Source organism: Chrysemys picta, chromosome 5, assembly GCF_011386835.1.
Source record: "Chrysemys picta bellii isolate R12L10 chromosome 5, ASM1138683v2, whole genome shotgun sequence".
In the NCBI taxonomy this organism is placed as follows: Eukaryota; Metazoa; Chordata; order Testudines; family Emydidae; genus Chrysemys; species Chrysemys picta.
This window is the reverse complement of record NC_088795.1, coordinates 101,848,681-101,875,284: the sequence shown is the minus strand read 5'-3', so window position 1 is coordinate 101,875,284 and position 26,604 is coordinate 101,848,681. Positions and strand designations below refer to the sequence as shown.

Below are 26,604 nucleotides of genomic sequence, written 5' to 3'. Positions count from 1 at the left end.
GTCATGCCAGTGAAGTAAAAAATGCTTATTGAGTGTTCTCTACTGTGGTGCGAAATCTGAGTCGATCTGCTGACACACTGACCTGTAAAGGTGTTCAATTAAAGCTGCCAAAGTTGCTCTATTGACTCGTGGAAGGCTCTGAATAAAAGTTCCATACTTCCTCACTCGTTCCTTTTCATTCTGTGTATCTAATGGAGGAGGAAACGAAAAGTCACTGGACATTCACCACAATGCATGTCCCAAAACAAGAACAATACTGATCCACTACAATGGCAACATCTAGTCATTTAAAATTACAATTCAACCAATCAGCCTCCAGAAAGCAACAAATTGTTTTTCATCAAAGAATGCCTTAATATGTAGAGAGTGCATGTGTCTGTAGTTAGTAAATTGGTTTGATTTGGAGAGAATATACTTTTTTTTGCACCTTATTATTATTATAGTAATATGTAGAAGCCCCAACTGGGGTGAAAACACACAGTGCTCCAAATAGTTTACAATCTAAACCAGGGATCAGCAACCTTTCAGAAGTGATGTGCCGAGTCTTCATTTATTCATTCTAATTTAAGGTTTCGTGTGCCAGTAATACATTTTAATGTTTTTAGAAGGTCTCTTTCTAGAAGTCTATAATATATAACTAAACTATTGTTGTATGTAAAGTAAATAACGTTTTTAAAATGTTTAAGAAGCTTCATTTAAAATTAAATTAAAATGCAGAGTCCCCGGACCAGTGGCCAGGACCCAGGCAGTGTGAGTGCCACTGAAAATCAGCTCGTGTACCACCTTTGGCACGCGTGCCATAGGTTGCCTACCCCTGATCTAAACAGACAAGAGAGTCAATAAGATTGTGTCATGTAAGTGAACTACAGTGGTATCAATCTTGTGTGCTTCATTACTATAGTACCTGAGCAGCTCACAATCTTTAATGTATTTATACTAACAACATCCCTGTGAGGTAGCAAAGTGCTACTATCCCCATTGTACAGATGGGACACTGAGGCACGGAAAGACTAAGCTACTTGACCAAGGTCACACAGGGAATCTGTGGCAGATAAAGGAATTGAATCCAAGTCCCAGGCTAGCAATGTAACCACTTGGGCCATCCTTCTTCTGAAAGGAATCTACAATTCCAGTACCGTACTTGGGGGGAAAAACCTCAAAAGTTTAAACTACAAGGGTGTCAATATTTATGTTATCATAATTCTTTATATTGTTTACAAATAAAAGTGAGTAAATATAATTAAGAATTATTGCCCTTACAGGTAAACATCATTTATTTTCATTTCAGTTAATATTTATCTCCAAGGTCAATAAACCTTGATGTTGACCTCAACAAAACTCAAGGTCCTAATAGTAAAATCTTCACCTCCTATAATTATACCAGGAGGTATAATGCTAGCACTGTTTACAGAGTAGATAAATATGTGTTTATATGTTTCCTAACTATTAAGGACCCCAAAAAAACTTTCAACCAATCACTCTAATTTTAAACCCAGTTAACATGTGACTATGGACTTGATCCTGATCTCTATTAGGTGGAGACACATATCCTTGGGCTTCTAAAATAAGATGAAGTTGGGTTTAGGTTGAAGTCTCACCATTTTCTTTCATGTTTAAGTTTGTTTTATTTGTACTTCTTAAAGAGAGGCACATATAAACAACAAATTACTCAACAGCACAAGTACAGATTTAGTAACACACTTATATCCATACTGATGTGTATATATACACATATAGAACTACTTAAGCCAAAGGATCTTTAACGACTGCAGGTGTCAAGAGCTTGATTTATGTCTCATGCAGAATATGGCAAGGGTGGCCAAACTGCGGTTCGTGAGCCACATGCGGTTCGTTTACAGTTGAAGTGCAGCTCCCAGAGTCTCCCACAGCCCCCATTCTCCACCTACCAGACTGGGAGGAGGGAGCTCGGGGTTTCTGCCATGCAGTGGGGTGGTGAAGCTAAGGGCTTCTGCCAGTGACGACTGGTGCCTGCTGTGAGTCGGGGGGGGGCACACAATTTAAAGGTTTGGCCCCTCCAACAGCTTGCGTCAACCCCCCCTAGGCACGCTTCCCCTCTTATCCTCAGTGACCCCTCCCTGCAGCTCCCAGGTGTTAGCTTCATATGGAGACGCAGCAGCAAACAGATGGGAGCTGCAGGAAGGGGCTTCTGCTTTAGCTCCTTGGGGGAGAGGCAGCAGCAAAAGCAGCGACTCTCCCTACAGCTCCCAGCTGTTTGCTGCTGCCTCTACCCAAGGCGCAGCTCTCAGCTTGCCGGCTCCTGCAGCTGCCGTGCAGGGAGGAGGCCCAGTGGTACCAGGTGACCAAGCAGGGCCAGCAAACCCTGGCAAAAATCTGGGAGGGCACATGACGCCATGTGTCCCCCTCACACATTGCCTCTGACTTCTGCCCAGCAGGGAGGATGGTCTTGGGGCTTTAGCCCTAAGTCCTGGCAGGCATGCCCTGACTCTCGAACTTCTGAAGATTGTTGTATGTGGCTCAGAGTGTCAGTAAGTTTGGCAACCCCTGGAATATCGCATCACTAGTATCATGCCCCTTAACCACGAGGGCTCTTCAGTACGTACTCAGAGGAAGAGGCACCACCTACTAAATACATGGCCTCTATTGGAACTCCAATGCCACTTTCTCCAGCACGTGTGTGTTACTTGCAAACCTCACATCCAGCTATTGACTAACCTTACTTAGCTTGGGAGATCTTACTGGAACACAACACAAGATTGTATATTTGCAAGCAGTAGACATAGAGGACCAAGCAAAGAGCAGTATTTACAGGTCCGAGTGTACAAATTAATGCTTTTGCTACTGACTTCAGTGGAGCTGGGATTTAACCCATAATTTCTAAATAATATATATAGAATCCTTTTATTGATTATTCAATAATCTGATATTTGCTCTGTGCATATATATTAAATATAAAATACAATATTTTGTATTAAACATGGTAATAAGAGTTCACATTTACATGTTCTTTTCCTAAAAGATTACTTCTGAGCTATGAACAAGACTTATTTATTTTACCTAGTGCAGAGATCCAAAATGGATAAAGCTCTTTAGTGAGAAGTGCATCACTTATTTGAGACAGGAAACATTTCAGTACATCAGTTACATCTTCCACCTGATGTGTTCCAGCTCTCAATTTAACACTTCTTGCATCTTTTTTGAAGCTCTCTAGTAGCTCACTCACGTGGGAAGGATCGCCATTCTTTGAGTAGATATGTTTGCTACCTAAACCTTAAATACAGGAACACAAGGGAAAAATCAAGTGTTTTCTTAAAATCAAAACATTATTCCTTACACAACATTGACCAGCACCACCAAACCCAGTTACAGTTAACATAGGCCTCTTTCTAGTGGATTTTTATTAATGTCAAACTGTTCTATGAACACTACTTCAGGAAGAGTTTAAAATTCCAACAATCATTTATGGACTTCTTATAATCATCATAAAAGAGGTGATAAAGGGAAAGGGTGCTGCCTCTTTATATAAGGTGATTTCTTTCCGGTTTAATATATCTGCATGTCTGTCCCTCCCCCAGTGACCCTTTGGGACTAATCCAAAGGTATTATTTTAATGTGTGTGTTTGTTCTAAGATGTTTGACTCCTGAGGCCTTAATGACGGCACTGCTGATTCTCTCTCATTTTCAGGTGGACAAGTTCCAGACACCACAAGGGAGCCACTGGCAATTCCACTGTTCCCGTGGGTGGACTGGAAGCTTAAAGAGATACTGTCAATTTGAAATATAAAACACCTGAAAATATGTTATGAATGTCACCTTCAACTACTACAGATAAATAAATCCTTTTATATTAAGTTTGTTAAATGTGTGCATTTGACAGAACTGTGTGTGTAGTCAGTTTAACTGTTTCTCTTTGTAGAGGCTGCTTTTCCCTTGCTTCTCCTTAAAAATGCTGCCAACCATGCCAGCTCTGCTGCCAGCTAGTTCATGTTTCCAACAAACGCATCCCTGCTTTCTTCCATGGCACCCTTTATGTATGGAGGGAAACTGTCAAAATCCATGAAAATCACCAGCTTACATTCTCCTTCAAACTCACCTCTACTGTGTTATCTAAAAGCACAATCATCTGATAGTGGTTCTGCATTGTTAACCTTGGTGTGGGGCCTGGTAAATTCATTTATGGCAATTTGTTCCTTTTCAGGCATATTTTAAGTATAAACCACTACTCTAGCAAGAAAGAAGCATCTGATAACTGTCTCAGCTGAGTACACTTTATTTCTCTCACACTCAGAATACTAATTATCATAATCATCCCATTAAAAAGGACACTATATACCTCTGAGCTGAGAGCAAGCATTTTAACCCTGAGGCTAATTTTTGAAAGGGATGTTAAAAATGTCTGAAAAAAAGGGGTTAGCCTAAATGTGCCTTCTCCTTCATAACTACAGCATCACACTTCCCATGCTTCAGTAACAGTTAAACACATACAACTATATTATGATACTTGGGAGAATAAAATGTTATTTATAAAAATTCTTCAGCTTGCAAATGAATCAAAAATAATTAAGCAAACAATTGTTCTTGGTTTCAGCCAAGAAAACAACACCTTGGGATACCACGGTTTACCATAAGACAGCATTACCATATTCAAAACAAAAGTTATTCAGCTAGACAAACCATCAGTGTTAAAATATGTATGTATGGATCACGCTTCATTAAACCTATTCCATGCTGACAGAGGCCATGGACACTAATATTCTGGAAGCATGTCTTTATAGGGTTCAGAACACTAGGCTTCATTAATTCTCAATGGTGCAAAGGGTGAAGGCAATTTGCACATACCCTCTACAGGAAACTGTGCTCCAGAGAGATTTACCTTAGTAGAGGATAGATGCCCCTGTCCTCCTTTGGCTCTTCTGCCAGGTGGTGAAAGAGGTCGGAGAGGGAGCAGTAGCTTTAAAAATACAGTCTGGGATCCCAGTTTGTGGAGATCTCTCAGGATATATGCTCAGCCTGCTCTTTCATCCTGGTTGATTTTATTCACTTCCTGGGCTCAGCTTACCAGCTCTGGGTGCTCAGGTGCAGAGGGGGGTTACAGAGAGCTTGCACAACTGCATGTGGGGCTGCCATATGGGGCTTAAAGCTTGGGCTTAACCATGCAGTGAATCAAACTCCACAACATAAAATTATAAAGGGGACGCATGGATTGCCAGCCACGTTCAAGTTGCAGTTCCCAAAGTTTCACTTATAATCAGGTACGTTGCACTGTACATCTCTAACACATCAAAAACCACTGCAACACAAAGCACCTGCTGAAAGCAGTGACAGGGTCAATACATGAGTATGAGTTTTAGCTACATTCAATGCAATCTGATAGAGATGCTTCTTAAGTATTATATGAATGATCCTAGGAGTTCAGCGAGTTGAATAAAATCTCTACTCCACTTACCATACTGTGTAACAAATGCTATACAGCTGTTCACTATAATAGGAACGTCATTTTTGCTGAGCTGCTGATCTTGTAAGGCATTACCATCTGTACGTGCTGCTTTTTCAATTGCAGTATGCCAGACCGTGAAATCCAACTTTGTATGACCATGGATGTATAATGTTCTGCAAAGTTGGAAAATATTTTGAAACAGTAATAAGGGAAAGAAGATAGAAAACTTCTCACTTTTCCAAAGCAGCACAGTAGTTCTCATGAAAAATGAATACACGCAAATAGATTCAAAGGCTCAAGGTAATATTTGAAATAAGGCATCAGAGCACCTGACTTAAATATACTACAGGAGGCTGTTGTAATGGCCTATTCTACTTTTAGTGCTTTCATTTTTCAGCAAAATATTATCCACAGTAGTACAAGTATTATATACTGGTGCCAGCATGTGTTACAGTAGAGACAGAATAGAATCCATGGACCTTGACGCAGGATTTGGGATGGGGCCCTTTATTAATGCTTTATTCTTTTTGCTCTTGTGCACCCACTCTTGCAGTGCACACTCAGGACCGAGTCACAGTTTGGTAGAGACCACAGCCTCACTCCCAACTTAATAAGATGAATTAATGGTATCCTTCTCTTTTCTGTTTTCTCCCCGAGATCCAGAACTGGAGACAATCTAGGCCAATGGTGTGGATGGAGGAAGTCCCTGTGGGGAAGCTGAGCTACCTGAACTAATTCCCTTCCCCCATCCTCTCTGCTATACAGAGCAGTGATTGTCCAGGAATTTTATAGATCTGGGTGAGGGAAGCAGAGTGGGGAGAAGAAACTCTGAGCACCATGGAAAAGTAACTTAGCCAGTTTCTTTATTCATTTCCTTACCCTGAACCATTCAGTTTGGCTGTTATTTAAGCTGACTGTAAGAATCCTCACTCTGTTTGCCCTTACTTAGCTTTGGCTCCTCGGAGGCAGCTCCAAGACTTGTTTAATGGTCTACGTATAGAGAAAGTGTTCAGTTATCTAATGACCATTCCCAGATTCGTTCCTTTTCCAGCAGGAGGAGACTATGAACCAGATTTATTATGATTGTTTAGCACAAAACTCTATGAATTAGTAACATTTTATTTATTTACAATGATTTGTGCCGAGTTCATTCATAGCACGTTGCAGCACAGCCAAGACCAGTCAAGTGATGCCTCAGTTGCCTTCAGGCCTGCCAGGTCCTGTGGCAGGATCAGAGGTGCAAAACACAGCAGGCACTGAAGCAGCCCTGCATCTTGGAGACCTCTTTCAAATCTGTACCCAGACAATAGACGTGCTCTTATCTGGCCTGATTTTAAATCTCCCTATGTGCTCCAATAGGGACTGCGAAAATACAAATCATTCTGGGACTGCGGAAAGGTGAGCAGCTAGAGACACCATTTTGAACTGCTTCTCTGAGAATTTGGCTTCCAATACCACTCGTTCAGAAGTACTGCTTCACCACCTGTCCTTATCTGATAGCACACATTGTACCATATGGCAAACGAGTAGGCTGGTCTGTCTCACACTGGGCACAAAGAGAGGGAGAGCTTTGCAGGGGCCGTGCTCTCGGACTCTGGGGGCAGAGGTTGACAGGAGATAATGCATTGCTTCCAAGCACATTTGGGCAGCCATTCAGAATGCTAGTGAAGAGGGGGAGGATCCTTTCAGTTCCTTTCCAATATGATGGGCACAGCATTCTCTGCAAAGTCACACTTATGCATTATTCATTCTTTTTGCTGCTGAAAAATAACAGGATTTATCTTGTGGTTGAATGTCGCTCAAAGGAAGTGAATAGAAACCTCAATAATAGAATTCTAATACACATAGGAAAGCAGCATACTGTAGGTACAAGTATTTTCAACATCTTCCAGTCATTCCACTCAGCTCAGAGTCACTAAGTGGCATACCAAAATATATTGTAACTTGATAATTCACCTTGTTTTCTAAAATTTGAAAGCTATCATAATAGATCCTAATTCTAATAAAGGAGCAAATGTGGCATTGGCTTCCTTGTAACAAAGAATGAAGAAAAGGAGAGCTATATTTTGATGACAGCCCTGTGGTTTCCAGGATTCCAAGGCTGGAAAATTCTGCTACTACAGCAGAAGTTGGCTACAATTGCTGGACAGGACATTGGGCTATGTTATGCAGGAAGTGCCTTCTGGCCTTAAACTCTGAGTGTATGAAAGTAGCTATTCAAGCTTCTCTCAAAAATATAACATTGATCCTACCCCAAACTCCAGGGCAGAGTCAGCCAAGCAGGCAGGAGTACCTGGAGAAGCAGTTTCAGCATGTATAGCAGCACCAAACAGGGAGAGAGGGGAAAATGAAATCCAGCCTCCTACCACGGGAGCAGAAAAGCATCCAAAAGGGAGCCTCTGTCAATCCCCCGGATCAAGCAGAAAAAGGGGCATTTCCTGTTCTGCCATGGCTTGGAACTGAGCCTCAGGGAGGAAGGCTCTGGCCTGAGTAGAGTCCAGTTGAGTTCATTGTTGAACTCTGAGTTGTACTGGAATGAAGGTTGATTTTTTCTTGTTTATTAAAGCCCCAGGTCATGACAGGTGGAGAAAATCAGATTGAGATGCCGCCGCACCTGATCCTGGGACCAGCCCTTTATAAGCCAGTCATCGAGTTACAAATAAATTTGCACCCCTCAGTGCCTCAGGTAAGTGGCCATTGGAGCTATGCACTTTGTAAACATTTGAGGCAGCCGAGAGCCTGAATGGCAGCACCGTGAATTGAAAATGGTGGTGGCCCAATATAAAACAGAGGAAATATCTGTTCCCTGGGAAAATGGAAACATGCATCCTTCAAGTCAAGGGCAGTGTACCAGGAAGGGAATAATGGAGGCCAGAGAGACCATGTAAAATTTTAATTCTTGAGAGACTTGTTGAGGCAGCGCAGGTCCAGAATGGGTCTGAGGCCCCTTTTGCTTTTGGGATTGGGAAGTAGAGGGAGTAGAACCCTTTCCCCTTCAAGTCTGGGGTGACCTCCTCTACCGCCCCCAGGCATAGGAGGTTCTCGACCTCCAGAATGAGGAGAGGTCCCCGAAGAGGGACGGGGAGCGGGGCGTGGGTGGGACTGAGGGTCGGCCACAAATCGCAGGGCAAAGATTATGTCGAGTACCCAACAGTCTGAGGTCAGTCGCGACCAAGCCAACCGGAAGGAGCGTAGGCAGTTGAGGAAAGAGCAGGGGGGTGGATCCTGGGAAGTGACTGGGGCACCATCCTTGGGTGCATCCTCAAAACGTCTGCTTCTTGCTTTCTTCGCCCCTGAAAGAACCAGGCTGGGCAGAGGAATGGGAAGAGGAATGGGAAGATGAAGGGTGACGCTGTTTAAATCCTTTGTCTCTGTCCTTCTTCCAGTAGGAGCTGTACCAGGGAACACCCAGCACCTCGATGGAGGCAGAGCCGGTGGGGGACACAACAACTTTCTAGCCCGCAGAGCGGTGTGTAGGCCCAAGGAATAGAGGGTGGCACAGGAGTCTTTAAGGCCATGGAGCCATGCGTCAGTCAGCTCTAAAAAGAGCCCTGCTCCCTCAAACAAGAGGTACCGAAGGGTAGTCTGCATCTCCTGGGACAGCCCAGAAGACAGTAACCAGGAGGTGCACCTCATGACCACCACCGTGGTGACTACCCAGGCCGCTGAGTCCGTACCGTCCCAGGCCACCTGGAGGGTGCCTCTCACCACTGCTTTGCCCTCTTCCACCAAGGCAGCAAACTCCTGGGCTCGGTCCTGTGGGAGACTCTCCTTGAACTTGCTGATGGAGTCCCACAGGTTGAAATTGTTCCTGCCTAGCAACAAAGAGTCCTGTGGCACCTTATAGACTAACAGACATATTGGAGCATCAGCTTTTGTGGGTGAATACCCACTTCCATCAGATGAATGTAGTGGAAATTTCCAGAGGCAGGTATAAATATGCAGTCATCAGTCCAGAGATAATGAGGTTAGTTCAATCAGGGAGGATGAGGCCCTCTTCTAGCAGTTGAGGAGTGAGGCCTAGCAGGGTCTGATGGTTAGACACGCAAAATTACAGGCTGGCTGTCGAATAAATTTTCTTGCCAAACAAGTCCATCCTGTTGGCATTTTTATTTTTTGGTGTGCTACTCACCTGATCCTTTCATTGACGGTGGATACGAACTGGGACCCCACTGGAACTCCAACGCCTAAACTACTATGCTAACAGTTAACTTAAAGGTCTAGGTCTAGCTAAATACATATCAACTAACAATAAAGAAGACAGAACAATGGACTGTAAGAACTGCTAATGCTCTTGCGATGCAAGACAAGGCACTCCGACCAACCATCACAGACGTTAAGAAGAAACTGAGAGGGCATAGGTTCGGCAGCGCCTAATATACCAATGCATGAGCGTGGCACTCAAGGGGGTACTACAGCCGACCCTAAGACTATCGCTAAGGCAAAAATCTCTGACGACTGTGCACATGGGCGCACACACACCTAGAATGGAATCCACATGAGCAAGCGCTTGAATAAGATTTAATTTACCCTTTCCTAACAAATCAGATGAGACATTTTACTAACCCTAAGCCATATTTGGTATGTTTGTCTGTAAGAATGTGATGTTACAAACCAACGGCAAGGTGGTATGAAGAGGAAAGGGGGCGGGGGAAATGGTTTCTGAAGCATCCCCTAGTATGTGGGAATAAGTGTAATACAGTTTACAAGATTTTCTATAGTACTATATATATTTGGAGGGACAGCTTTTCAGCTCTAGCATCATCTATTGATGTCACTTTCATCTCTTTGCCCACACATTTTTCAGCAAACAGCAGCAAAAAAGCAACAAAACCCACTACTAGAGAGAGATCCACTCACAGCTTAAGACAAAGTAAATCAGTAAACAGTAAAAGGAGCTGGTGTCTCATTCTGTTCACGATTGAATCACCTGTCAATAACACACTCAAATGGACTTTATTATTTCTTTTATAAATTTCAATCTTTGAAAACAAATCCTTTTTCTATTATGTTTATAAATGCCTGCCCTTCATACAAACTGACAATTATTTTGCACAGCAACTTAGATATGAAATGCTCTCCAAATGTCCTATACTGTATACAAACATTTTAAAGTACAGTTAAGAAAATATACTATCAAAATGGCAGAATTGCAATAAGGGTTTAAAAAGTTGACTCAAAAAAGTACCGTATATACTCATTCATATGCCAAATATTTTTGGTAAAAAAAAAAAGAGGCATCAAAGACCGGGGGTTGGCTTATAAATGGGTCTATATCAAAATTTGATAATTTTAAATTCTTGAATTGAATACCTAATACAGAGATCGGTAACCTTTGGCCCGTGGCCCGACAGGGTAAGCACCCTGGTGGGCCGGGCCGGTTTGTTTACCTGCCGCATCCATAGGTTCGGCCAATCGTGGCTCCCACTGGCCGCGGTTCGCAGCTCCAGCCAATGGAGGTGGCAGGAAGTGGTGGCCAGCACAGCCCTTGGCCCGCGCCGCTTCCCGCCGCCTCCATTGGCCTCGAGCGGCGAACCGCGGCCAGTGGGAGTCTCAATTGGCCGATAAACAAACCGGCCCAGCCCACCAGGGTGCTTACCCTGGCAGGCCGCATGCCAAAGATTGCCGATCCCTGATCTAATACATTGCAGTTTTGTTTACTTGGAGCGTCTGCAGGCATGGAGCCCCTCAGCTCCCTGTGGCTGCAGTTCGCCGTTCCCAGCCAATAGGCAAGCCACTTCCCACAGCTCTCATTGGCTGAGAATGGTGAACAGTGGCTACAGGGAGCTGAGGGGCTCCATGCCTGCAGACGCTCCAAGTAAACAAAACATCCCAACCCACCAGTGGCTTAAACTGATGGGCTGGGAACCAAAGTTTTCCAATCCCTGAAATATAGGGTCAGCTTATAAAAGGGTCATACAGTTTTTGCTATTTTTACCTATCCATTTTGGGGGGTCGGCTTATAAATGAAAGGGCTAATGAACGAGTATATACGGTAAGTGGGTTGTACAAATTAAGGTTTTTAACAGTGGAACACACTAAGCAAATGCTGCATTATCTAAGTAACGCTTATTATTGGAATAAGAATCAGATTTCAGCCAGGGTCCACCTGTCATAAAGGGCACTGAGCTGTGCTGCAAGTCAACCACAACTTCTTAATCTTTTATTCCCTTTACCAGTCAACAAAACTGATAAAATGAAACTGCTCACAAGACATAAAATTTGAGGTGAAATGGTCCCTGCCCCAAGAAATTTATAATGCAGGACTGGGCTGTTGGAAGCAGATCCACCAGCATGGAGCAGTTTGCAGGATCATGGCCTAAGCATTCACATTCTTTCCGCTGGCACTTAGTAATCAGTATGTGTGGAAAATTACCAAGAAGATTGTTATATTTATTTAACTGGAAGGGGATAACTGAAAGAGGACAAAAGTGAAGAAGCTGGTCAGAATCAGACAAGTATAACAACAAGGGGCAAAGTTCAGCAATCTTTCAAATGGCAACTGAAGGTCTTTATACCCCTGCACAACATCATGATGGTAGCACTGAGAACGTCCATTCAGCTATGTACAACTTTGTGTTTTATGTCTAGATTAACCCCGAGATGTCAGTAGTTTCCACCCCATTTTATGCTCATGATTGCATTTCACAAGAAGTCTTATTGTTGACATCAAAAGGTAACCAAGAAAGCAATGTAAGTAATGAACCATCAGTATAATTAAATTATACCATGATGTAGGAAGCGGTTATCATCTAAATAAGAAAAAATACCCTAAGTACAAGAAAAGGGCAAGACAAACAAGCACCATCTGGATCACATTCTGGTCTGAAAATATTCACCCACACTTAAGAGGAGGTGGGGAAGTGTCTCTTGAAGAAAACACCTTTAATAAAAATATGCTTATATAATAACTTATTATTCCTTAAAGGAAAACTCCAGTGATTTAGCATAAACTTTTCCAGAGGTGAATACTTCCTTTTCTTAAAAATGATGAGCCTGACCAATAACTTCTACAGTACAATATCTTTTATACCCCAGCAATAATAATTATACTAGTTTATGTTACGATTTATAATATATACTCCATTACTCATCTACAGTTGTTCACAGACACTATTCTTCTCCCCACTAGACAGTCCACCAGCAAGCCACCTAGACTCTCCAACCCAACTTGATCAGTCACCCAGCAGTGGGAGAGCAAGGGAAACAGAGGGAGCGAATGGGAGATGGATTTGTCAAATGGGTAGTGCCTGCTGGAGGAGAACTAGGGATATAGCATGAAGGAGCAAACTGGATGGGAGAACCAACAGGAGGGAAGAAATATATATGTATGTGTAGCTACAGTATAAGGCTACCCTGTGACTGTGGGGCGCTCCAGATACAGGAGATGGAAAAAGGATTGCTGCTGCAGTTTCTATGTCTTACTGAATGTCACCAGGTAAAACCAAAACACCTCTGTGTTCCAAGTTTTTTTTTTTTTAATGTTAAATCAAAATAAATTTCAAGTGTTTGTTTTTTGTTTTATAGGTTTAAAGGATTGTAAATTTGGCCAGTCCATTGGAGTTTTGCCTTAACAGACTGTCTCACTCAAATCTTTTTCAAGGAGCTAGAAATTTAAAGAGAGAAATACTATAGACTGAGAACAGTTGACTCTGATTTAGCTCTGTCAGAGCAATCTTCTACTTGCTATTGCGCTTAATTAATATGCTCTGACCATTACCTTTGTACCTGAGCAGGTGGTGACTTTGTGAAACAGTCCAGATGCCATGTTGCTATTATCTAATCCTGGCGAGGAGAAGGCACCACACAAGTAGAAGAATGAATTGGTGCTGATATTGTGGTTGTAACTGAAAATCTTTAAGTTGGCCCCTGCTCATAAGCCTTTCATCATACATTAAAACTATGAAAATCTTGTGCACTTCTCCGTAGCAAGACTCTGTGCTTGTCTATATTGGCAATTTACAGCGCTGCAACTTTCTCTTTCAATGCTGTGAAGTGCCAGTGTAGACAGTGTACCAGCGATGGGAGCTACGCCCCTCATGGAGGTGTTTTTTTTTTTTTTTGTCCAGGCCCAGCATCTGGCAGTTGGAGGTTTAGGGACACCCAGAGCATGGGGTCACATCCCTGATCATGTTGGCTAATAGCCATTGATGGACCTATCCTCTATGAACTTATCTAAATATTTTTTCAATCCCATTATACTTTTGGCCTTCACAACTTTATCCCCTGGCAATGAGTTCCAAAGGTTGACTGTGCATTTTTTGAAGGAGTACTTCCCTTTGTTTATTTTAAACCTGCTGCCTATTCATTTTATTGGGTGACCCCTAATTCTTGTGTTATGTGAAGGGGTAAATAAGCCTTTCTTATTCACTTTCTCCATATCAGTCATGATTTTATAGACATCTATCATATCTCCCTAGCCATCTCTTTTCCAAGCTGAATAATCTCTCCTAATATGGAAGCCATTCCATATCCCTAATCATCTTCTCTGTACCTTTTCCATTTCAAATGTGTCTTTTTTGAGATGGAGCGACCAGAATAGCAAGCACTGCTTTAGATATGGGCATACCATGGATTTATACTGTGGCATTATGAATTTATGGTCTTGTTATTTATCCCTTTCCTAATAGCTCCTAACATGTTTAGCTTTTTTCATTGCTGCTACACACTGAGTGAATGTTTTCAGAGAACTATCCACAATGCCTCCAAGATCTCTTTCTTGAGTAGTAACAGCTAATTTAGACCCCATCATTTTGTTTGAATAGTTGGGATTATGTTTTCCAATGTGCATTATTTTGCATTTATCAACACTGAATTTCATCTTCCATTTTGTTAGCCAGTTTTGTAAGACCCCTTTGTAGTTCTTCACAGTCTGCTTTGGACTTAACTATCTTGAGTAAGTTTGTAACATCTGCAAACTGCCTCCTCACTGTTTACCCCTTCTTCTAAAACATTTATGAATAAGTTGAACAGTACTGATACCAAAACAGGTCCCTGGAGGACATGGCTATTTACTGTTATTCATTCTGAAAACTGACTATTTATTCCTACCCTTTGTTTCCTGTCTTTTAACCAGTTACTGATCCATGAAGGGACCTTCCCTCTTATCCCATGACTGCTTAGGTTGCTTAAGAATGTTTATCAAAGGCTCTCTCAAAGTTCAAATACATGCAAGGTCCCTTCCTCCTTTTCAGTGTGGGCTGGAGCCTAAGTTAAGCCTCTGAAATAAGCAAAGGGTTTGCTCAGGTAACATAATTTTAGACTTAATAACACCATGCAGCTTTATTACTATGACCAGAATATCATCAAGATTAATAAAATTCTGTGCCTGGTCCTTCCTTTATAGGTCAAATTTGTCAGCAAACTTTTAGATGGTCACATTATGAATCATTTTTATGTACCAAACCTCCTGTGCTATGACAGCACACATATATTTTAAGTGTAATTTAAGGCATAAAGATTCATAAGTAATTATGCAAGTGGTTAAACCCACCCCCCATCCTTTCTTTGCCAGTGTTACTTATGAAAACATGAACCATTCAAACAAACAAGTGATGAAATTCTAGTCCACCAAAGTCAATGGCAAAACTCCTACTGACTTCACTGGAGCCAGGATTTCACCCAAGGTATTTTCGTTACTTCCCCCAACTGTATTTGAGGGGAAAAAAAAAAAAAAAAAAAAAGAGGAGGCAGGAGATCTGCCATCTTGATTCATTCACTGACGCAAAGAAATTTTAAGTGTTTTGTTCACTTTCGAAGTTCTAAGTTCTGTAACAAACTTTTCTCATCTTGTCTCATTCCTATTAGCTACTTATTGATACTTTGGACTGTGCAATTTTTCTCTAAATGACTTATGAAGTAATACCAAGGATTTCAATATAGCAGAATATAGATTCATCATGCCTAGAAGCCCCTGGAACTCCATTTAGCAAATTGTACACTACAAAAACATGACCACAAGTTGATGGACATAATATGAAAGTCTGGAGGCTTTGCTGTTTCATCACCACCACACATTTGGTCAATACTAACTAATATTGAGGAATTCCATATAGATGTACTAACGAGTTAATCTGCTGTCTTCATATATCAAAGCTGAATAGAAACCATAATAAAGTAGCATTTTTAACACTTCAAAATCATGCCGCAATAAATTGCTTATCACTAACAGAGACAATATCTGGCAGGCATGCTGAAAACCTGGATAATTATAGAGTAATATCCTAAGAAACCATTACTATGCCAAAGCTCTTATATCCATATGGCTTTTAATGGTTCATATAATGTGAACACTATGCATTTAAATTTAGTGTGGCAGACTTAAGTGGAGAAAAAGTCAACATATTCATGCTCACCATTAAAAAAGAAAAAAAAAATCAGTTGATGCCCCTGCTGGAATTACTTCCAAATAGTTCAGAATTTCCATTAAACTATCAAAGCAGTTCAGGGAAAACTTGTCTCTGCTTGACAGAAATATTATAATGAAAGCAATAATAAAATCTGACTTAGAGCTAGAAGCTTTTCCGAGCACTGATATCTCTGAAATTATATGTATGGTATAATCTGTTGGACTATGGTTGAATAGCATACCCACTGTCCCTAGTTGGGCTGTGTGTTTTATCACTGAGCCTTTCAATATGTTTCTTTTAAAAAAAGGCTCAGGGAAAGGTGTTAGTTTTCCATCTGTGTTGCCATATTCAGTTATGATATGCAATACATTTTTAGGAAATTAAAAAGTGCTTATGAGAGAATTAAAATACTGGAGACACAGATGAGTTTCCTAGAGTAAGACAATAATTTACTTGGGACATAGATGTAACAGGTATTTAGGATATTGGAGGTTTGCTATAATGGCAATCAAATCTTTCATAAATGCAACTTTGCAATTGTTATCTCCCCCACACACAAAAAAATGAAAGAGAAAACAACCTATCTTCTGCCATCACCAGATGTCCAAACGGTCCACTAGAACGAGTATCATTGTTTTCTGTACTTACCTGCACATTGTTCACTCCCTCAATATCATATAATTATCAACAGTCCCATTATCATATGAGGGTTTTTCCCCTTAATCTGAGAATGTTTTCAGACTTCCAACACAGTACTGTTTTCCTAAGGTCTGAACCTTGCATGAAGAAAAGAGTCTTTCATTTTCACACCCCTTATCACTATCTTGTCAGTTTTGTTTTCATCACGCTTGCTTTCCTTCAGCTATCTTGCTGGCAGGAAATTGCGAACGGCTTGGGTAAGCCATCCTTCACTTAGTTTTATCCAACTAAACCATAGCTAAGGAATGTGCAAGCTTTTCATCTTAATTCTATAAAGGTTTCACATCAGTCAAGAAGTAGCTTTGACCAGTTATTGAGTATACTTGTCCTTGTCTATACAAGGAAAATTGCACAGTTTAGATAGCAAAACTACAAAATTCTACTTTGAAATAGACATTGCTTCACTAACATTCCCTTGCAACTAGTATCAAAAAGTCCTTTTTCTACCAGTATGTTACTGATTAAAGTCATGCATTAAATTAAGAATAAAAAGGATGAACCACACATACCACCTTCTACTCTTACTTCTAAATTGATTTAAATAAAGAACCTGGGATATAGTAGTCATGTAAAGACAGAAGCAGTGTGAAATTTTTAGAAGGGTTCTTGTTCTTTTTGTCTACTTGGGAAAGAAAACTAGGGCTTTCTGAAGAGGCCTAGATATGAGTGATGGAATAATCTCTCAATATGAAAATTTTACTTACTTAAAATACACTGTTAGCATTTTCTGACACAAACTTAAGATTTATTTAATAACAGAGCAATTTTTTTCTTTTAAAAGGCCACAATTTACTTAGAAACCACAACTGCAAAAACATGACAGATAAGCAAGAATCCTAAAACCCAATCAGCCTAAAAATCAGACCACATCTACTAAAGTTTTAAAATTGATAATATACAAATGAACACTTTACCTTCCTTTTTCAACAAGCAGCAAGACATCTATTTTTTCTCCATTTTGAATCACACTGCTGATTGCTGAAAACAAAACATAATGACATTTTCCTCTTGGAAATATGTGCAACAAATTTTAAATGACCAAAGGAACATGAAGCTCATCAAAATGTTTTAGATTTAGCATGCATTTTGAACAAGTGAACATATGGCAAATTATTAAAGCATAAAAATAAATTACAATAGATCCAAAAGTATATCAAGAAAAACAACCTGAATAATAACCAAGTAAAAATAAGCAAATTTTTATTGCAACTCCCACCTCACTGTTTTGCTGTATCAAATTAACCTTGACCTGGAAAAAAAGCATGTTACAATACTGTACAGGTGCATAAGTAAACTGGATTCTTGAACCTGTCAGCTTGCTTGCATTCCAATGGCTGTGAATATTTACAATATCATATTAGGGAGGAAAACTAATTAGTGTAGTGTGAAGACCATTTCCACTCTTGATTATGTTGATTTATATTGTGTGTGTCTATATAGGTGTACGTAAGTATACATATGTACATAGACACCCGCCTATATAAAGTATACGTATCAAGTATATACATACTCCACTATATTTTTATAAGCAGTATTATCTAATCAGTAAAAGCTTGGATAGGTAAAACTCAGTTGAAGCATTGTTGTGTCTATCTACAAACTGGGCTCTCTGAATAGGTAATCTCTTTCAAAGAGTCTGTGGAATATCTTCATGTTGCCACCTACCTCAAGAGACAGCAAAATTTTGAATTTCAATCAAGTTCAATAAGCGTATCCTGGTGCATGAATCAAATGCCAGTAGCTTCCGTTTTTGTGTCACATATACACAATACCTCATTTAAATTCACTGTTGCTTGAACACATGGAAGATGGGAGAAAAAGTGGCGAGTGACTCTGAAGAGCCATTATTTTGCAAACTTCAGTGACCAGTATATAATTCAATTTCTTCATTAGTTGGAAAGACCCTTACTTTTTGGCAATTGAAAAGTCAGAATCTAAGGAGGATGGACAGTCTGGGTACCTAGGAATTCAGAAGGAATTATGTGACTAGTATTACACGATGTCCATTCCATCATCAGAATCGAAGCAATACTACTTGCCAAAGGACCAATATTCAAAAATTAGGCCAACATGCATCCTTGCACAGGCAAATGCATAGCCAAAAAAACCTGAAATTCTGAATTCTCATAACTAATCCCAATGCAATTGTTTCAGATTTTGATGACCACAACCTGACAACTGTAAGTCAAGCTCAGAAAGTATTCCAAAGATTAAACGAGAGCCAGGGGTATGTGAATTCATGAAGAAATAGATGCCTTTCACAGTACTGATGGGGAAATTAAAGGAGGCCAAGAGGTCTGCTGGCTTTTAAGTTACTTCTTGCTTGAAGTGCAGAACAGTCTCATATATAATAGCTGTGCAGATGGATAGAGCTACAAATAGATAAGAATAATAGCATGTATGAAGAACTATATATAAAGAGATAATAAAATTTATGAAAAGCATAATTTCTAACCTTTCCCCCCCCCGCCCTATATTCCATGCTGCCCTGCTCTGTATAATTAAATTATAAAACTAAAGAGGGCTCCAAAATCTAATTACTCCATTATGGAGCACAGTGTAATCTACTATAGAATGTATTAAATACATATATTCCTATCTTCCTCGCATCATGAAATTGAGCAAAGGAAAATTTGATACTAAAGTAACAGAAGAGTGAAAAACACTAGATGGTGAAATAGTTTTCCCAAGAGGACTATTATTTTCCAGTAAATTTGCATACTTCTAAACTAGAACAGTCAATCGTCTCAAGAATACACACTGAATGTTTCTGTATTGACAGGAAAAAAAGACAACAGACCCAATAGGTCACATATTATTCTATGATCCTGCACTCTTGTAAGAAAGATTCCACTATAGCTAGACCAGACTTGGTTTACTATGATGCTATGAAAATTGCTTTAATCTGGGCAACCAATGGAAAGAGAGAAACAGATATAGATAGACAGTACAGTATGAGAGTGGATGGGGATGGCATTTGGTGCATGCAATGGGATGTGTGCATTGAATTCCTTGACATTCATGATTTTAATGTTATACAGATATTCCCAAAAGCGAGGATCAGAATAAGTTTCTTAGAACACATGCTATACATTTCAAATATTCTCTGAAATCTTACTTAGCTCCTGCAGTCTCCTTAGATGTATTGAATCCTCTTGAGCATTCTCCATTTCAAGACAAAAATGTAGACTTGACTTATCTATAGCAAACCAGCCTTTTCTCCACTGATCAAGATTATGGCAATCTTTGTAGTACAGCTGGCCAATCAGATCATAGTCTCTCTTTAACAAACATTCAGCCACGAAGGGAACAAAATGCTGCCGAGAAAAAATAAGCCACTGCAAATACCAAAGTTATACATACACAAAATAATAATGCATATGTATTAAATGGGGATGAGGTGACAATATAGATAGATATTGAACCCCTTAATAAGGATAAAAAATAAATACATACGTTAAATCCTAAGACCAAATGTAAAATCAGGAATAGTACATTTTTCCAATTCTGGTCTCTTTAAGCTTGCAAAGTCAATGATCTATTTTTAGTATAAGTAATGTAACCTTTATGTACCTTGTTTTATTTCAGTAGAAAATATGTGAGAAGCATAATTGTAGCCATACTGCTCAGTTGATGTAAGCTCCTATTGCATGGATCAGTATCCATTGATACTAACACCTACTGAGACACTAGCACATATACAACCGTATTCTTAAGGTCAGTGTTAGAATGTTGCATACCAATTCTCCTTGTGTTTCATTGCATTATCTCAATACACATCTACATTACAGTAGATATTTTCTTCGCTGCACAGAAAGCCTTTGCACACCAGATAGCTCAGTATTCATCAACTTACATTAAAGAACGGTTTCCCAGACGATTCTAAGCTAACAATGCCACTTTAGATCTTATGTAAAGGCTCTTGGCCTAACTTGCACAGATAATCATCATCAGCATTACCTTGGCTATTGCCCAGGTCCATTTTCTCTGTGAATGTGCGGTTTCAGTGCCAAATAGAATAACACGTTCTGTCAGTAAGTAGATTTCAAAGGTAAAAATGGCCCTAAAGCAAGCAAGAGAATAAAAAAGTTGTATTTAGGATAATATGAAATAGCCAAGAGCTCAATTTTTTTTCTCTTTCTCTCTCTCTCATACTCTCATTCCTATGGAAATCCATCTGCATTTTTCTTTTAATGTTACATATATAAAGTAGCTAATACCATAAAACCGTTTATATTATGCAGTCATAGCAGGATGGTTTACAGTACTTTTTAGGTCAATACATTTTGTGAAGGCATTGCATATTGGGCTTTGAATTAAGTTGAAATGAAAATTTCATTGGAAGACTTATTTGATCTTGAAATTTTATGTAATTTCAGGACAAATCATTGTTGCAATACATTTAAAACATATTATGCTTGTTGAATATAAACAGACTGTTTACCCACTGAAAAGGATGTTGCAAATGATTCCTTACTAATATTAAAACATACCCAATATTTTAAAGGTTGGCTAATCAAAATTCACATTTTGCTAATTGTAACATAAAAATAATGATGCTGCCATTATCAAAGAAAATCAGCCTGAATTCCTAGCCAAGATTTCTCCCCCAGTCCAGCACATTTGGGTTGTGACTCTTCTTGCAAATACTGGAGGCAGTTCAGATTTGTCTACAAGCTTTGCAGATTGTTCATGGCCCTCCACCCTCATTCCAAGTGAGCACTTCCAAAGTTACATGGAAATTCGTATTATTAGTAGGCTAAGCATCTCAACAGTAACAACTTATTCCACTCCATTAAGAACAGACGTGAAATGAAATAGGCCATCATATAGTCACCCAACAAACTTCTCAGGTTGGGTGGACTGGAGGAAATATCATTCCCAGAAAGGAAATGAGGCAAGAAGTTTTCAACTCTAGACCTTCCACCCAGGCAGATACAATTGGTAAGGTAGAATTAATTAGGGAGAGATTATTAGTAGTAATAGTAGTATTTATTTATTTTGGGCCTCGTTGAGCACCTTCCTGCCAAACAATGCTTCTGCAAAAAAAAGAAGGCCAAGCCTGTAGCAGTTTATGAATGTGTTCATGCATCAACAGGTGTCAGCTTTACAGATTTCCTTTGTGGGTGTCAATGTCCTTTCTGTCCAGGATACTGTCCTGAAACTTGCTGAATGGGTTTTGATTCTTTTTTGGAATCAGTGTGTCTGTGGCTTCACATAATACAATACTACTGGCACTTCCTCTGGAGGTTTTGGATGTTTTAGATAAAGATGATGAGGGAGTTTTTCTCGTTAAGGTATCCTTTAATTTCTCTTCACACATCTAAGGTGAAATTCTGGCACCACTGAAGTCCACGGGTGTTATGCCATTGACTTCAATGAAGCCAAGATTTCACTGTATTGCATGATGTGTTTTTTTCCTATGTGTTAAGGCTTTGGGCAAAATGAGGGAAGAATGATTTCCTAAGATCTAGGGCAAGAAGTGGTGAAAGACTCTGGAGTACAATGGACTACCTTTTCTATCTCTGTCAGTCAAAAAGCAGGAAAAAATTTCTCCCTCCTCCCCCTAACCTTTGAAATGATTTCGACCAGTTCTACTGTCAGTCTAGATACATGTATGTTCCCATCACTGTGCTTTCTGAAAATCTCAAATACAACAGAAGCAGGGCAGAAATATCATCCCTATTCACTAGGATGGGAACCGAATTGCACAAGATGTCTTTTGACAGAGCTGGAAAGTGCATATGTATTCCCCAAATCCAAGTTTAGAACCTAAACCATGTGACCATTCTTGTCCTCACAGAACAATAAATAATAAATAGAATCATAAAAATGTAGGGGTGGAAGGCACCTTAAAGGGTTCATTTAGTCCATCCATTATGCGAACACTCCGCTCTTATCAAACCCTTTCCATCTGTAGATCTCAAAGTGTTTTATAGCAGAGTTCAGCATCATTAGCTTAATTTTATAGATGAGGAAACTGAAGCACAGAGAAGGGTAGTGACTTGCCTAAGGTCACACAGCAGACCAGTAGCAGAGCCAGGAATAGAGCCCACATCTCTCGAGTCCAAGTCCAGGGCTCTATCCACTAGGCAACAGAGTCTCCCAGTAAAGGTCACGTTTTCCAAGACACAGATTTTGAAGACACTTTTTGAAAATGTAGTTGTGACCAGGAAGCAGAGCTTTAGAAAAAGGAATTAAGGGAGTTATATATGCCATTGATTTGAATGGATGGTTCACGTCAACTTGTAGCACTGTGAGTAGATCCAAAGTAGGGAAGTTAGGCCTGATTGCTCACTTGAATATATGTTTCCTTAAGGAAACCCAATATCGTAGAGACATTTACCAGAGATTTAGATGAGCCTGCATTGATGATGGTGTTTGACACAGAGATGTGTCGATACGTAGTTTTAACCTACGGTGTAAGAAATCCAGAAGATCAAGAATGCCTGGCTTCCTAGACTGTTCACTCTCTGAGTTGACACCTGAAGGAGATGTGTGTCCAGACTCTTGCATAAATCAATAGAGTGGAAGTCTTGTAAGTAGCTAGGACAGTATCTATTATACTGGAAAGTACATCCTGTTCAGAAATTACTTAACTTTTCAATAGTCATGCTGTGAGGTTCATTTCAGAAGAAGTGAGCCCTGGGTTGGAAGATACATGATCAAACCCTAGAGACTGTTGGACATCTCTGAACTGCCCTCCTTTATTTGCAGGAAGAAAGGCACAAGCCAAATGTTTTGGCCTGGGGGAGAAGTCAGTCTCCGAAATGAATGTTTCAATTTATCATCATTTAGCAATTTGTATATTAAAGATAAATTCCTTTTACAGAAAATGTGGACTTCCTTACTTTAATTTATGCTGCCCTTTCAAAGTTACCCTGCATAACATTTTTATTGTCTACTAATAAAAAAAAATCGCCAAAGACCACTTAGTTATTTCTTGTCACCCACATAAAACAGCTCAGCTCTTTTGTAAGAGTCTAGGAACATGTGAAGCAATAGTGAACACGTTGTCACTTCTTAGGACAAAGGCTAGAAAATGTCTTCATTTATTTTGAATGACTAATTTTGGAACCTACCCTGTATTTAAAAAGGAATCTTCTTTGTGCACCACAAGACAGATAACTTCACTGATGTCAATCATACCAGTAGGAGTGGTTGTTTTATCATTTTCATAGTAACTCAAGAAGCCACTTTCCAAAGTACACCACCTTTTATTGCAGTCTGTGGTTAAAAAGACATTCAGTATGTCACAGGATACTACAATCATTAATATTATATAAGATACATAGCTATAGGAATGACTTCTCCACTGATTTCCATAGGGCTGGGATTGCACCTGTAGCGCTCATACAGCAATACCTATACCTCATATAGCAAAACCCTAAAGAAAGAATATTAATGTATGGTACTTCAACCAGATATTTGTGAGCATAATGCACTCATTTTAAATTTTCTGAGTATTAGAAGTACAGATATCAAGTTGCTTTACAAGTTTCTCTTTGCTGCTTTTTAAATTTAATACTGAATTTGGTTTGTTTGGTGTTACAGAACCATAAGATATAGAATTAAAAAAACCTTAAGTTAGAAACATTGAAAGTTTCAGGAATAATGTATCTTGACAACAGTTGATTGCAAAATGAACAGTTGAATCATAGCATACAACAGAGAAAAGGTGCTGCTATTTTTTCCATGAACACCGGAAATAGAGGCCAACACAGAGTTAATCCATTTTCCACTGTAAGGTGATGCTACAGTGCCCACTCAATCTCATAAGGCGAAGGAAAACAATCTAAACCTTTCAAAGATTCTAGGAAAAACATGAATGGTTGTACTGTCCAAAATGTATATGCATTGCAGACTACAGAACACAACAAGAAAAACAGGTGTCAAAAGTTTTATTATTTTAAGTGATCAAGAAAACGTGAAAAATTTGCTCCCAGAAGACTAGCAACTCATGCTGTCAAATCAGAGAACACATGAAAGATCGTTTCATTAATCAAACACAATTTTTAGTTTGCCTTGTGTTTTAGGAGGGCAGGAACGAGAGTGGGTTATGTATTATGAGCCTGATTCTCCATTCGCTCACAACCGTGAAACTCCATGGAATTCAATGGAGTCATTTACAGTGGGGTATATTGTATATACACTGTAACTATGCTGGTGTTAGAAGAGCTCATGTTCAACAGTTCTTTAACAAATACAATGTTAAGGAGGTTTTAAGTGACACAGACAAATGTTTGTGTCTGGAGGATAAATGTACTAGGAACAGTTTCTGGCTGAGGTTAGATGATATTTATTTGAATACAATTCTGTGAACATGTGGCAATATAGTAATGTTAACAATACATCGCATTTATAAGAGGTTGAGTTAATCCACATTTTATCCTGAATTAATTACCAAAGCATAGATAGGAATACCCATAAGCTACCATATACATTTATTTATTAAATAGATCACTTAAGCAATTTACAGCATTATTGGAAACATTTATTAAAATTGGATGTTTCCTACCTTTCAGAAACCTAAAAAACATACACTGTTTAAGAGATAACATATTATAAACTTTGTGTCCCTCTATATATTTCTAGGTAATCTTAGGAATGCTTCTTACGTTCCACTAGGAGAGTTAAAGGACTCAGTATTGCACAGGATCAGGTCCTAAGAGATAAGCCATATTGCTGGATTTGCAGAACCTTCTTAGCCTTGTAATTTTGCATGTAGGCTGTAGAAAAAAAAACCCTGTTCTTGGATTGTTCCATTTCATAAACTGGCTCTGCCAACAACTGTGATCCAATTGGCTAATGAGGATATATGCTCAGGTAATTTTCTCCAGTGGGCACAGACATCAGGACCATACAATAGCTTTGTGTTTTAATTAATGTCTGTACAGTGGTTTGAATAGGTAAAGCAAGAATTTGTTATTATTAGGCTCAGCGGTCCTATCCAGGACAAGCATTAAATGAGAAACACTAAAAATGTAGACAGAAGTAACCTCAGGGTAAAAATAATCTGCAGGTGAAAGTTGAGAACATTTAGCTCCTCATAGGACTTGGTTTTAAGTTCTTCACAATGAACATATGTCCTCACCACAACTTATTCCATTTAATGACAGGTTTCTGAGTAATAGCCGTGTTAGTCTGTATCCGCAAAAAGAACAGGAGTACTGGTGGCACCTTAGAGACTAACAAATTTATTAAAGCATAAGCTTTCGTGGGCTACAGCCCACTTCTTCAGATGCATATAGAATGGAACATATATTGAGGAGATATATCTGTTCCATTCTATATGCATCCGAAGAAGTGGGCTGTAGCCCATGAAAGCTTATATTCTAATAAATTTGTTAGTCTCTAAGGTGCCACAAGTACTCCTGTTCTTATTCCATTTAACTGGCCCTAGAATAGGAATGTTCATACAGGACATAGCTGACACACATATAAGATAACTGAGGGGAAAAAAACATCACTAGCCTACAGTTTTGTTTGGTTATGCCACCCACTGCTATCAGTCTTCACTTTCTTATATAGTAAAACGCAGCTAAAGTGAAAAAAAAAAAACAGATCAGTTCTCATAACCAGGACCTAGGAAAACATCCGATTACTTAAAATATGTATTGACAAGTTTAAAGATTTTGTAACTGTCTGAAGCGCAGCGTGAGTTTAGTTTCACAACTTGGTATATAATTTTGAATACAATCAGTTTTAAAAAGGAGTATGATCATTCATTTTTAAACAATTGCCTGTCTATGCAAAATTCCAAGTTTCAGTGTAGAGTTTAAGAGATTTTCAACTCTAATAGGACCAGAATTTTAGCTGAATCATTATAATCTTGCGGAGAATGGCTTCGGAATGCTAAATGTTTTAGAAGACACCCATAACCCAGCTTTTCTTTCTCCCCTAAAACAAATAAACACTATTCTTTGATGTATTGCACCAGAACAGTAGCAATGTTTGAGAGCTCTTCTCATTGCTTATTAAAAGCTGTTAACTAAACAAACACTTCTCCAAATGCTGTTCATCCCTGCTGAAGTCAGTGCTGGTAATAAGATGATAAGTACACAAAAAGCAGGCCTACCATCTTCTCCTGTATCTAAAACACAGTAGAAAGCCACTAATTCATACTTATTTAATCCACAA

At 39.4% G+C, this 26,604-nt stretch overlaps 1 protein-coding gene across 3 annotated transcripts in view; it reads right to left on the bottom strand.

The window, feature by feature from the left end:
- The window catches only part of ARAP2 (ArfGAP with RhoGAP domain, ankyrin repeat and PH domain 2), a 205,577-nt gene that overhangs the window by 70,816 nt on the left and 108,157 nt on the right, over positions 1-26,604 (bottom strand). For all 3 annotated transcript variants that reach the window (XM_024106718.3, XM_065596990.1, XM_005286388.4), the window contains 7 exons: positions 23,547-23,691; positions 20,425-20,527; positions 19,583-19,781; positions 17,379-17,442; positions 5,426-5,589; positions 3,037-3,249; positions 83-188 (listed from right to left, as the gene is read on the bottom strand). In XM_024106718.3, the coding sequence (XP_023962486.2) occupies positions 83-188; positions 3,037-3,249; positions 5,426-5,589; positions 17,379-17,442; positions 19,583-19,781; positions 20,425-20,527; positions 23,547-23,691 (994 nt within the window). The remainder of the gene's footprint in view (positions 1-82; positions 189-3,036; positions 3,250-5,425; positions 5,590-17,378; positions 17,443-19,582; positions 19,782-20,424; positions 20,528-23,546; positions 23,692-26,604) is intronic.